Source organism: Rutidosis leptorrhynchoides, unplaced genomic scaffold (assembly GCF_046630445.1).
Source record: "Rutidosis leptorrhynchoides isolate AG116_Rl617_1_P2 unplaced genomic scaffold, CSIRO_AGI_Rlap_v1 contig322, whole genome shotgun sequence".
In the NCBI taxonomy this organism is placed as follows: Eukaryota; Viridiplantae; Streptophyta; class Magnoliopsida; order Asterales; family Asteraceae; genus Rutidosis; species Rutidosis leptorrhynchoides.
The window spans coordinates 62,351-77,197 of NW_027266563.1; the positions used below are offsets into that span (position 1 = coordinate 62,351).

The 14,847-nt window shown below is 39.5% G+C and overlaps 2 protein-coding genes across 2 annotated transcripts; both read left to right on the forward strand.

Moving 5' to 3' along the window:
• Positions 1-4,066: 4,066 nt before the first annotated feature.
• Positions 4,067-5,047, forward strand: LOC139882886 (uncharacterized). The gene has a single exon (XM_071867140.1). The coding sequence runs from the start codon at positions 4,067-4,069 to the stop codon at positions 5,045-5,047; it is 981 nt and encodes a 326-aa protein (XP_071723241.1).
• Positions 5,048-11,669: 6,622 nt separating this feature from the next.
• Positions 11,670-12,650, forward strand: LOC139882887 (uncharacterized). Its single transcript, XM_071867141.1, has one exon. The coding sequence runs from the start codon at positions 11,670-11,672 to the stop codon at positions 12,648-12,650; it is 981 nt and encodes a 326-aa protein (XP_071723242.1).
• The last annotated feature ends 2,197 nt before the right edge of the window (positions 12,651-14,847 follow it).

The following is a 14,847-nucleotide window of genomic DNA, read 5'->3' on the forward strand; positions in this document are numbered from 1 at the left end:
TTGAGATAAATTAAGATATGTCAAGAGCTTGCATCCTTAACTTTAGAAGAAGTATCAACCCGACCCTAGTTGCATACTCGATCATGAAGCCATCAAAATAGCTGAGAAAGTGAGGTACATTGAAGAGCCTGTGCAAGTGCTGGATCGAAAGGAACAAATTCCCAGGACCAAGAGAATTCCTTTGGTTAACATATTATGGCGATATCATGATGTGGAAGAAGCCACATGGGAGAGTGTAAATGAGATGAGAGAAAGGTACTCTCACTTATTTCAAGAGACATAGGAAATGTCTAATTTCGAGGATGAAATTCTCTAAGGAGGGGAGAATTGTGGCATCCCAAAATTCATGGCAACCTCTAGTCACATTTAGGTCTATGAATAGGTTATGGAAGTACCATCAAGTTATGACCATTTAATCCATAATTTGCAATAAGATTTATGGCCAAGCTTTTAATGGATAATTATTCGATAGGAAAGAAAATCCTATCATTGGCCATGTGTTTTATAAATTGGAATTTATGGAATTATGATTTCAATATTTTGGCCATGTGGAATTTAGTAATTAAATTCTTAAAAGAAAGAATTAAAGATGAATAATTGAAAGGGAAATTGTGGGTTTAATTAGGTTGGGCCTTAGGCCCAAGAGTATGGATTTTGGAGGGCCAAATGGTCGGCCCATTGGAGCCAAGGAGGGGCTGTCGACCAGCCCATTTGCTGGCCCAAGATTGGCCCAAGAAGAAGGCCCATCAGCCTTGCATGTAACCGGACAAGTGGCATGAAGGAGGTGAAGCATGGTGGACACTTGTCTTCCTCCACAATTACACTTGTTCCCCATGCAAAGAGGGGATACATGCAATATAAAAGCCACCAAAAAGGAAGAGAGAGAGAGAAAGAGAGAGAGAGAGAGAGAGAGAGGGAGAGAGAGAGAGTGGCTGGTGGAGGATTCGGCCAAAGGGAGAGAGAGGAGGTTGTGAGAGAGAGGGAGTGGCGAGAGAGATGGGGAGCCGAGAGAAGGAGCTCGCCCGTCGCCGCCGCATGCCGCCGTGATCGCTGCCGTGTGCCGCTGTTCGTGTGGTCTAGAGGCAAGTTGGAGTCCTCTAGCTGCTCTTTCATGTGCGTTTTTTGTATGTATGGTGGATATAGTGTCGATTTTGGGTGATTAGGTGAGGTAAACCGAAGTATGGATGACTTGTTCTTGAAGTGGTGTGACTGTTTTCGCTCGAACGGTTTGAGTCAGAATGTTGTGTGAGCTTGCATGTATGTTTGGAGTTAGATTTTGGCTTCGATATATTCATTAAAGTTGTAGCTTACATCTTAAACTACAACATGCTAAAATTTTGTGGAAAATGATAGAGATTTAAGAGGTTAAACTCTCGTCTTACGGAGACCTCAGATCTGGAACGATTTCACTGACATCTTGATGGATTTGTGGTTGCATGTTGATTTGTGCTAATAATCTTTCTTCGATCTCTTCATGAAAGTTGTAGGGGACATCTTAAAATACAATATACTCAAATTTGAAGTGAAATGAACAAGTATAGCCTAGTAAATCGACTAGATCTTGAAGACGGAAATTCTGGAGATGTATTACAGGACACCCGAGACTTCATGGACTTAAAAGACGACTATAATCTGGTTAGCTGACTTAGATCTCTTCATGAAACTTGTAGAGGACATCTTGATGAAGACCATAATAAAATTTCAGAGGAAACGAAAAAGAATAGGTAGGTAAAAACTCAGTATTTCGGAGAAGCATGTTCTGGACGATTCGGTGTTGGATCCAGAAGCTTCGTGAGACTGTAGAAAATAATCTAAAAAGAATCTGGCTTGGAAGTCTCCATGAAAGATGTACGAAAATGTCTTGAATATGACTCGGTAAAATTTCGTAAATTTTGGAGGTCGTATGGATATTTTAATCGAATTTCTTCAAAAACTGTGCATTCTGGTTTCATCCGAAAATGACATGCCATTTTGTGGAAATTGCGAAATTGTGTGAAATTCTATTTGGCCATGTATTTTGCATGTAATTATTATTCTATTGGCTTGTTTGTCACTTGCCTTAATTTTTATAATCTTTGGGAATTTATAGATATTAAATTTAATATTTTTTTTTTAAAATAACAAAAGCTGGAATTTAAATAAATGAAAAAGGGCATGATAAATGGATTATTTTAATTGGCATAAATTCCATGAATTTTATTTTATAAATAATTGCACCATGTAGTATGTGTAATGAGGTCTTGATGTATGCATTGAGATGCATTTGTGAATTCAATGTTGAACATGATTGTTGGTTGCCATTGCATCATATGCCATGCTAAATTGAGACCGAAATTGGTGAACATGAATAATGTTAAATGAGGAGATTGTTGTGGCGGATGATAATGCCCAGGGAGTGTCGGGATGCCCGGTGGTATACGGTACGTAATTCCAGGGGAGGCCTGGTGGTATGTCGGTACATAATTCCGGAAGCCCTGTCGGAGGTCTTTGCCCGAAGGGAATGCCTCGCGATGCCAGGATTTGGGTGCGAGATGCCCGGCCAAGGAGTGTAAATGCCGGATGTCCGGTTGTATCTTGGATACATGCCCGGAGGTTCCTCGTGATGCTAGTTGGGATGCGAGATGCCCAGAATGAGGGGGGCCGGATGCCCGGTTGTATCTTGGATACATGTTCGGATGGTTCTCGCGATGCCAGGATTGGGCGTGAGTGATGAATGTGGGATGCAAACATTGGTCCCGGGAAAGAGAAATGTGGCGGTCCAATATGAAAAGATGAGATTGAGAAATTGAAATTGAAATATGCATGATGATATGCATGATATGATGATGATGATATGGCATGATGATATGCATGATACAATGATGATATATGATATGGCATGGTGATATGCATGATATGATGATGATGATGTCATGATGATGATGACATGTGCGATATGATGATGTCATGATGATGATGACATGTGTGATATGATGATGCCATGATGATGGGATGACATGTGTATGGTATGATGGTGTAATGTATATGATGATGATGACATGTGTAATATAAAAATGTCATGATGACGATGATATGAGTATGACATGATGATACACATGTATGTGCTATGACTGTGGTGATGATGCATGATAGTATATGCATGGCTTCAAGGTAAGTAATGCCTGCAATGCATGTATGACTTGTATGATGCAATGAGTGGTTATTGGATTCCTTTACCTGCTGAGTGGTTGTACTCACCCATTTTGGGGACCAACATTTTAGATTAGTAGATGGATTGAGCGGTTGGATATGACCGTAAGAAGGAGGATAGCAAAGGAGGGAACTTTTGGACGCCGACACTAATCGATGGACTCTAAAGTATACGACTGTTAGAAGAGACGTCGGTCATCTTTTGAAATATAGCCAAGTATAGAAAGACTATGGCATTTTGATGTATCGACTAATGATGTCCATCAAGTTATGTAAATAAAAGTGTACGGCTTTGACTTATATAAAATGTTTAGTTAGTGTGCATCGTTTTCTGAATGTAGGGAATGGAGTTGTTGGTTATGCTTCCGTTATATGAATTGCGCAAGGGACCGATTTAAAATATGTAAACCCCCAGGTTGTATGGACCCGCTGCAATTGAAATGGTATTAGAGTGACATGTTATTAGGAAAAGTGAATGGTAAGCGATCTGTGGTGACCCTAATCGAATCGGGGGCCGTCGAGGGGTGCCACATCCCTGTATTGGTATCAGAGCGATGGTCTATTTGGAGTGATAAGGAGCCTCAAATGGAAATGAGGATAGAAAGATGCACACCATAGGATACTAACTAAGAGTAGTTGACTAACTTTGAACAACGGGTGATGGGTATTCACTCGTATATCCCTGGTAACTAGTGTGATGTTGCTTTTGTGTGTCAGTAACATTCTATGTTACTTATGTGACTTTAGTAAATAACCTTAATTAGTGATCTGACTAGTGACATCGAGTTGCAAATTATTCTTGAGGCAAATGCTTGGAAATTGCAGGAAAGTCATGGTATGAGCTGGAAGTGCTCATCCATCGAGGGTTGAACCCCGAATGGAAGACATCCTGCAGGCATTGGCTAATATTGGAAATCTGATGGAAAGGCAAGCGCAGCAACAACCTGGAGTGGAACGTCGCCCTCAGGGACTGGTGGAACAATTTCTGAAGTTGAAACCACTTAAGTTTAGTGGAATGGGAAGTCCTGAGGAGGCGGAACATTGGATTGATGGAATGGAACGGATTTTCCGGTTGTTGGACTGTAGTGATGCTGAGAAAATAGTTTTAGCAGAGTACCAGTTGGAGGGAAATGCAAAGTTTTGGTGGAGAGCTTCGAAGGATACAATCTTTCCACCAGGTACTGATTTGAATTGGGATGAGTTTGTTAGAGCTTTCAATAGGAAGCATTTTTCTGATTGTGCCAAGGATAGGAAGATCACTGAATTTGTTCAGTTGGAACAGAAGGAGCTGACAGTAGACCAGTATGAGGCAAAATTTTCTGAATTGTCTAGGTATGCTCCTAGATTAGGTGAGGATCGAGAGGAAAAGGCAAAGAGATTTCTAAAAGGGCTAAGGACTGATATCAGGAAACAACGTGTGCCTCTGAATATAAGAGATTATAATGAAATATATGAAAGGGCACGGTTGGTGGAGCAAGAGTTAGTGAGAGAGCAATCGGAATCTAAGAGACAGATAGCCTTTAGTGGTATTCAAAAGGGTAAGAGACCTTATCCTGGTCAAAGTCGGCCCTGGGGATCTAAGAAGAGGAGTAATTTTGGGAATTCTAGAAAGGTCAGAAGTGGCCCGATTCTAGGAAGAGTACCCTACCAGGGTAATATTTGTCAGAGATGTGGTGGACAACATGGACCAGGACCCTGTAATGATCGATTGAAATGTTTTGGCTGTGGGCAGAGAGGTCACTTTAAGAAAGATTGTCCACAAGGAAGGTCGCAGCCGAATGTCAGCTCGGTGCGACAAGTACAACAAAGTACTGGTGGACCAAATTTACTAAGGAACCCACAGAGGCCACCACCATAAGGAAGGGTGTATGCAGTCACTCAAGAGGAAGCAGGAGCTTCCTAAAGTGTTATCTCAGGTATGATTTCGATAGAGGGATAAGAAGGTATATGCGTTATTTGATGTGAGTGACACGCATTCATTTGTGTCCGAAAAATATAGATGATTGTGAGGAGTAGGAACAAATCTCTAGATATGCCTCTTCGTATTTCTGCATCGCTGAAAGATATGTTGTTATCTACGTTAGTATGTGAGATGTGTGACATAACCCTAGTGGAATGAGATCTGGAAATGGACTTGATAGTGATAGTTATGTATTACTTTGATGTCATCATAGGAATGAACTAGCTCCGTAAGCAATGGACTAGGATGAATGATCTCCTGAGATAGTACTTACTCATGCGCTAAGGATAAAACCGTGAGGCTAAGAATGGGATAAGTCTATTAGAGTGGCGCAGCGGAAGCATGGTTAAGCTTGTAGAACTCTTGTTCGTAAGAAAGAAGGACAAGTCGATGCATTTATTATAGACAATTGAATCAGGTGACAGTTAAGAATAAGTATCCCTCATCTAGAATTGATGACGTATTCGACCAACTGCAAGGAAGTTTGGTCTTTAATTGACTTGAGATCAGGATACCAGTTAAGGATAAAGAAAGAAGACATTCCTAAGACCGCATCTAGGGCTCGCTATGGACACTATGAGTTCCTAGTTATGCTATTTGGATTGACGAATGCCTTAGCTACATTCAAGGGTTTAATGAATAAGATAATTAAGCCTTATTTGGATAAATTGTGATTGTCTTCATTTGATGATATCCTGATGAGGACCTGAAGACGTGCGTAGCATCTAAGCGTAGTGCTGCAAGCGAGGTTTAAGAAGTGAATTATAGAGAGTGAGTTATGAATTTGAGGATTAAGTTATGATCATTTGAGCTAAGTAGTGACTTCTTATTAGAGGATCTTATTGGAAGTCTTGATGCATTACATGGAGACATTTAGTATGTATAGATTGATCTTGGAAGCCATGAGTTTGAGTGGTCATATGAGACATGGAATTAGTTGAGGTTTATATGTCGGAATAATAGGTTTAATCGATGGTGGTCGACTTTTAATTTTAGGTGGTGATCTCAGTTTGAAAGGATTTGGTGGAATTAGTGGATGATCAATTGTGGTTATAGTCTTTCCAAGGTGGAATGGTGGAAGTTCAAATTGTGGATTTGGTGAGTGATTAGTCTAAGTGATGATCATTTAGGATGAGATCTGAGATATATTCGGTGGAAACTAGACAAGTTCTTATCTTGGTGGATTGTCGATTTTTGAATTGAATGAGTCTTGGTGGACTATCGATATTTGAACCAAATGAATGGTATTATATTTTAGGCTTGAATTTATGTTGCAGTGAATGCATAGTGAATGTCTTTGTTGGACTGAACCAAATGAGTTATTGGTGGTGTTGATTTTGATGGTTCTAGGTTTGAATTGGTGGTGACAAAGGTATAGAGATTACACCAACAGTTTTGGTGGAATAGCATGAAGGCGGACTTAGCTAAACACGTTTCCTAGCGTTTAACATGCCAGCAAGTGAAAGTCTACTAACCTATATAATGCATCGCCATTGTTGTCTGATGTAGTGCAATTAGATTGGAAACACTTGAGTTTGGATGTTTTCAAAGTTCTAAGATTTTGCATGTAAATTACTTTGAAAATCTTAAGGTCGGGACTGAGTTTGATGACTCGCCGATGCGTTGATTTCGGTATTTCAAGAAAGGCTTAGGATTTTGGTATTTCAAAGTTTTTAGTTTCAAAAATCTTTACGACAGGACCAATATTATCGACTTGCTGAACTATGATTTTCAATACTTCAAGAAATGCTTATGGTTTTTGGATAAAATTACCACCTGTACATCCCAAGTTTTGAACTTCAATCGAAAAGCAGATTTTGATTGCGAACTATTTTAGAAAATCTCTTGAATTTCATCAAAATTTATGAGTACTGTGACACCGTGCCCAAATGTTTTAAGAAATGTTTTCTATTTCAAAGAATTCTGAACTTTTTATAGAAAACATTTCCAACCCATTGGAGTTGGGATTGAGATTGGAATTTTGCCAACGTATCGATTTAAATTTTACTAAGGGTTTTGATAAAGTATTTTATTTCGCGCCGTGATGCAAGTGCGACTCAAGGCTTTACACGTGGATTTCGAAAAACATTTGTAATTTAAACGTGATCATGGATTTTATGGAATTGGTGTCATGCTTTGAATTTGTGAATTGGTTTCAACGATATGAGATTTACCTATTTTCAAAGACTATTATTGTTATACCGCTATGTCTTTGAAATCCCTGTTTTGCATTATTTGATATCATGAAGTGGAATTTTTAAGAACTCAAAGGATTTTCCACATTGATGATTTGAAAATGTTTTGACATGGAAATGACATATGATTTCAAAGCTTGCTATTGTTGTTGAATGCTTTTGAAAACCTCAGTTTGTATTCTTTGATTTCATGAAGGAAGATTTTCAAGCGTTCAAAAGAAATTTCAGATGTGGTTATTGTTTTAAAAATTGTTTATGATGTTGAGATAAATTAAGATATGTCAAGAGCTTGCATCCTTAACTTTAGAAGAAGTATCAACCCGACCCTAGTTGCATACTCGATCATGAAGCCATCAAAATAGCTGAGAAAGTGAGGTACATTGAAGAGCCTGTGCAAGTGCTGGATCGAAAGGAACAAATTCCCAGGACCAAGAGAATTCCTTTGGTTAACATATTATGGCGATATCATGATGTGGAAGAAGCCACATGGGAGAGTGTAAATGAGATGAGAGAAAGGTACTCTCACTTATTTCAAGAGACATAGGAAATGTCTAATTTCGAGGATGAAATTCTCTAAGGAGGGGAGAATTGTGGCATCCCAAAATTCATGGCAACCTCTAGTCACATTTAGGTCTATGAATAGGTTATGGAAGTACCATCAAGTTATGACCATTTAATCCATAATTTGCAATAAGATTTATGGCCAAGCTTTTAATGGATAATTATTCGATAGGAAAGAAAATCCTATCATTGGCCATGTGTTTTATAAATTGGAATTTATGGAATTATGATTTCAATATTTTGGCCATGTGGAATTTAGTAATTAAATTCTTAAAAGAAAGAATTAAAGATGAATAATTGAAAGGGAAATTGTGGGTTTAATTAGGTTGGGCCTTAGGCCCAAGAGTATGGATTTTGGAGGGCCAAATGGTCGGCCCATTGGAGCCAAGGAGGGGCTGTCGACCAGCCCATTTGCTGGCCCAAGATTGGCCCAAGAAGAAGGCCCATCAGCCTTGCATGTAACCGGACAAGTGGCATGAAGGAGGTGAAGCATGGTGGACACTTGTCTTCCTCCACAATTACACTTGTTCCCCATGCAAAGAGGGGATACATGCAATATAAAAGCCACCAAAAAGGAAGAGAGAGAGAGAAAGAGAGAGAGAGAGAGAGAGAGAGGGAGAGAGAGAGAGTGGCTGGTGGAGGATTCGGCCAAAGGGAGAGAGAGGAGGTTGTGAGAGAGAGGGAGTGGCGAGAGAGATGGGGAGCCGAGAGAAGGAGCTCGCCCGTCGCCGCCGCATGCCGCCGTGATCGCTGCCGTGTGCCGCTGTTCGTGTGGTCTAGAGGCAAGTTGGAGTCCTCTAGCTGCTCTTTCATGTGCGTTTTTTGTATGTATGGTGGATATAGTGTCGATTTTGGGTGATTAGGTGAGGTAAACCGAAGTATGGATGACTTGTTCTTGAAGTGGTGTGACTGTTTTCGCTCGAACGGTTTGAGTCAGAATGTTGTGTGAGCTTGCATGTATGTTTGGAGTTAGATTTTGGCTTCGATATATTCATTAAAGTTGTAGCTTACATCTTAAACTACAACATGCTAAAATTTTGTGGAAAATGATAGAGATTTAAGAGGTTAAACTCTCGTCTTACGGAGACCTCAGATCTGGAACGATTTCACTGACATCTTGATGGATTTGTGGTTGCATGTTGATTTGTGCTAATAATCTTTCTTCGATCTCTTCATGAAAGTTGTAGGGGACATCTTAAAATACAATATACTCAAATTTGAAGTGAAATGAACAAGTATAGCCTAGTAAATCGACTAGATCTTGAAGACGGAAATTCTGGAGATGTATTACAGGACACCCGAGACTTCATGGACTTAAAAGACGACTATAATCTGGTTAGCTGACTTAGATCTCTTCATGAAACTTGTAGAGGACATCTTGATGAAGACCATAATAAAATTTCAGAGGAAACGAAAAAGAATAGGTAGGTAAAAACTCAGTATTTCGGAGAAGCATGTTCTGGACGATTCGGTGTTGGATCCAGAAGCTTCGTGAGACTGTAGAAAATAATCTAAAAAGAATCTGGCTTGGAAGTCTCCATGAAAGATGTACGAAAATGTCTTGAATATGACTCGGTAAAATTTCGTAAATTTTGGAGGTCGTATGGATATTTTAATCGAATTTCTTCAAAAACTGTGCATTCTGGTTTCATCCGAAAATGACATGCCATTTTGTGGAAATTGCGAAATTGTGTGAAATTCTATTTGGCCATGTATTTTGCATGTAATTATTATTCTATTGGCTTGTTTGTCACTTGCCTTAATTTTTATAATCTTTGGGAATTTATAGATATTAAATTTAATATTTTTTTTTTAAAATAACAAAAGCTGGAATTTAAATAAATGAAAAAGGGCATGATAAATGGATTATTTTAATTGGCATAAATTCCATGAATTTTATTTTATAAATAATTGCACCATGTAGTATGTGTAATGAGGTCTTGATGTATGCATTGAGATGCATTTGTGAATTCAATGTTGAACATGATTGTTGGTTGCCATTGCATCATATGCCATGCTAAATTGAGACCGAAATTGGTGAACATGAATAATGTTAAATGAGGAGATTGTTGTGGCGGATGATAATGCCCAGGGAGTGTCGGGATGCCCGGTGGTATACGGTACGTAATTCCAGGGGAGGCCTGGTGGTATGTCGGTACATAATTCCGGAAGCCCTGTCGGAGGTCTTTGCCCGAAGGGAATGCCTCGCGATGCCAGGATTTGGGTGCGAGATGCCCGGCCAAGGAGTGTAAATGCCGGATGTCCGGTTGTATCTTGGATACATGCCCGGAGGTTCCTCGTGATGCTAGTTGGGATGCGAGATGCCCAGAATGAGGGGGGCCGGATGCCCGGTTGTATCTTGGATACATGTTCGGATGGTTCTCGCGATGCCAGGATTGGGCGTGAGTGATGAATGTGGGATGCAAACATTGGTCCCGGGAAAGAGAAATGTGGCGGTCCAATATGAAAAGATGAGATTGAGAAATTGAAATTGAAATATGCATGATGATATGCATGATATGATGATGATGATATGGCATGATGATATGCATGATACAATGATGATATATGATATGGCATGGTGATATGCATGATATGATGATGATGATGTCATGATGATGATGACATGTGCGATATGATGATGTCATGATGATGATGACATGTGTGATATGATGATGCCATGATGATGATGACATGTGTATGGTATGATGGTGTAATGTATATGATGATGATGACATGTGTAATATAAAAATGTCATGATGACGATGATATGAGTATGACATGATGATACACATGTATGTGCTATGACTGTGGTGATGATGCATGATAGTATATGCATGGCTTCAAGGTAAGTAATGCCTGCAATGCATGTATGACTTGTATGATGCAATGAGTGGTTATTGGATTCCTTTACCTGCTGAGTGGTTGTACTCACCCATTTTGGGGACCAACATTTTAGATTAGTAAATGGATTGAGCGGTTGGATATGACCGTAAGAAGGAGGATAGCAAAGGAGGGAACTTTTGGACGCCGACACTAATCGATGGACTCTAAAGTATACGACTGTTAGAAGAGACGTCGGTCATCTTTTGAAATATAGCCAAGTATAGAAAGACTATGGCATTTTGATGTATCGACTAATGATGTCCATCAAGTTATGTAAATAAAAGTGTACGGCTTTGACTTATATAAAATGTTTAGTTAGTGTGCATCGTTTTCTGAATGTAGGGAATGGAGTTGTTGGTTATGCTTCCGTTATATGAATTGCGCAAGGGACCGATTTAAAATATGTAAACCCCCAGGTTGTATGGACCCGCTGCAATTGAAATGGTATTAGAGTGACATGTTATTAGGAAAAGTGAATGGTAAGCGATCTGTGGTGACCCTAATCGAATCGGGGGCCGTCGAGGGGTGCCACATCCCTGTATTGGTATCAGAGCGATGGTCTATTTGGAGTGATAAGGAGCCTCAAATGGAAATGAGGATAGAAAGATGCACACCATAGGATACTAACTAAGAGTAGTTGACTAACTTTGAACAACGGGTGATGGGTATTCACTCGTATATCCCTGGTAACTAGTGTGATGTTGCTTTTGTGTGTCAGTAACATTCTATGTTACTTATGTGACTTTAGTAAATAACCTTAATTAGTGATCTGACTAGTGACATCGAGTTGCAAATTATTCTTGAGGCAAATGCTTGGAAATTGCAGGAAAGTCATGGTATGAGCTGGAAGTGCTCATCCATCGAGGGTTGAACCCCGAATGGAAGACATCCTGCAGGCATTGGCTAATATTGGAAATCTGATGGAAAGGCAAGCGCAGCAACAACCTGGAGTGGAACGTCGCCCTCAGGGACTGGTGGAACAATTTCTGAAGTTGAAACCACTTAAGTTTAGTGGAATGGGAAGTCCTGAGGAGGCGGAACATTGGATTGATGGAATGGAACGGATTTTCCGGTTGTTGGACTGTAGTGATGCTGAGAAAATAGTTTTAGCAGAGTACCAGTTGGAGGGAAATGCAAAGTTTTGGTGGAGAGCTTCGAAGGATACAATCTTTCCACCAGGTACTGATTTGAATTGGGATGAGTTTGTTAGAGCTTTCAATAGGAAGCATTTTTCTGATTGTGCCAAGGATAGGAAGATCACTGAATTTGTTCAGTTGGAACAGAAGGAGCTGACAGTAGACCAGTATGAGGCAAAATTTTCTGAATTGTCTAGGTATGCTCCTAGATTAGGTGAGGATCGAGAGGAAAAGGCAAAGAGATTTCTAAAAGGGCTAAGGACTGATATCAGGAAACAACGTGTGCCTCTGAATATAAGAGATTATAATGAAATATATGAAAGGGCACGGTTGGTGGAGCAAGAGTTAGTGAGAGAGCAATCGGAATCTAAGAGACAGATAGCCTTTAGTGGTATTCAAAAGGGTAAGAGACCTTATCCTGGTCAAAGTCGGCCCTGGGGATCTAAGAAGAGGAGTAATTTTGGGAATTCTAGAAAGGTCAGAAGTGGCCCGATTCTAGGAAGAGTACCCTACCAGGGTAATATTTGTCAGAGATGTGGTGGACAACATGGACCAGGACCCTGTAATGATCGATTGAAATGTTTTGGCTGTGGGCAGAGAGGTCACTTTAAGAAAGATTGTCCACAAGGAAGGTCGCAGCCGAATGTCAGCTCGGTGCGACAAGTACAACAAAGTACTGGTGGACCAAATTTACTAAGGAACCCACAGAGGCCACCACCATAAGGAAGGGTGTATGCAGTCACTCAAGAGGAAGCAGGAGCTTCCTAAAGTGTTATCTCAGGTATGATTTCGATAGAGGGATAAGAAGGTATATGCGTTATTTGATGTGAGTGACACGCATTCATTTGTGTCCGAAAAATATAGATGATTGTGAGGAGTAGGAACAAATCTCTAGATATGCCTCTTCGTATTTCTGCATCGCTGAAAGATATGTTGTTATCTACGTTAGTATGTGAGATGTGTGACATAACCCTAGTGGAATGAGATCTGGAAATGGACTTGATAGTGATAGTTATGTATTACTTTGATGTCATCATAGGAATGAACTAGCTCGTAAGCAATGGACTAGGATGAATGATCTCCTGAGATAGTACTTACTCATGCGCTAAGGATAAAACCGTGAGGCTAAGAATGGGATAAGTCTATTAGAGTGGCGCAGCGGAAGCATGATTAAGCTTGTAGAACTCTTGTTCGTAAGAAAGAAGGACAAGTCGATGCATTTATTATAGACAATTGAATCAGGTGACAGTTAAGAATAAGTATCCCTCATCTAGAATTGATGACGTATTCGACCAACTGCAAGGAAGTTTGGTCTTTAATTGACTTGAGATCAGGATACCAGTTAAGGATAAAGAAAGAAGACATTCCTAAGACCGCATCTAGGGCTCGCTATGGACACTATGAGTTCCTAGTTATGCTATTTGGATTGACGAATGCCTTAGCTACATTCAAGGGTTTAATGAATAAGATAATTAAGCCTTATTTGGATAAATTGTGATTGTCTTCATTTGATGATATCCTGATGAGGACCTGAAGACGTGCGTAGCATCTAAGCGTAGTGCTGCAAGCGAGGTTTAAGAAGTGAATTATAGAGAGTGAGTTATGAATTTGAGGATTAAGTTATGATCATTTGAGCTAAGTAGTGACTTCTTATTAGAGGATCTTATTGGAAGTCTTGATGCATTACATGGAGACATTTAGTATGTATAGATTGATCTTGGAAGCCATGAGTTTGAGTGGTCATATGAGACATGGAATTAGTTGAGGTTTATATGTCGGAATAATAGGTTTAATCGATGGTGGTCGACTTTTAATTTTAGGTGGTGATCTCAGTTTGAAAGGATTTGGTGGAATTAGTGGATGATCAATTGTGGTTATAGTCTTTCCAAGGTGGAATGGTGGAAGTTCAAATTGTGGATTTGGTGAGTGATTAGTCTAAGTGATGATCATTTAGGATGAGATCTGAGATATATTCGGTGGAAACTAGACAAGTTCTTATCTTGGTGGATTGTCGATTTTTGAATTGAATGAGTCTTGGTGGACTATCGATATTTGAACCAAATGAATGGTATTATATTTTAGGCTTGAATTTATGTTGCAGTGAATGCATAGTGAATGTCTTTGTTGGACTGAACCAAATGAGTTATTGGTGGTGTTGATTTTGATGGTTCTAGGTTTGAATTGGTGGTGACAAAGGTATAGAGATTACACCAACAGTTTTGGTGGAATAGCATGAAGGCGGACTTAGCTAAACACGTTTCCTAGCGTTTAACATGCCAGCAAGTGAAAGTCTACTAACCTATATAATGCATCGCCATTGTTGTCTGATGTAGTGCAATTAGATTGGAAACACTTGAGTTTGGATGTTTTCAAAGTTCTAAGATTTTGCATGTAAATTACTTTGAAAATCTTAAGGTCGGGACTGAGTTTGATGACTCGCCGATGCGTTGATTTCGGTATTTCAAGAAAGGCTTAGGATTTTGGTATTTCAAAGTTTTTAGTTTCAAAAATCTTTACGACAGGACCAATATTATCGACTTGCTGAACTATGATTTTCAATACTTCAAGAAATGCTTATGGTTTTTGGATAAAATTACCACCTGTACATCCCAAGTTTTGAACTTCAATCGAAAAGCAGATTTTGATTGCGAACTATTTTAGAAAATCTCTTGAATTTCATCAAAATTTATGAGTACTGTGACACCGTGCCCAAATGTTTTAAGAAATGTTTTCTATTTCAAAGAATTCTGAACTTTTTATAGAAAACATTTCCAACCCATTGGAGTTGGGATTGAGATTGGAATTTTGCCAACGTATCGATTTAAATTTTACTAAGGGTTTTGATAAAGTATTTTATTTCGCGCCGTGATGCAAGTGCGACTCAAGGCTTTACACGTGGATTTCGAAAAACATTTGTAAT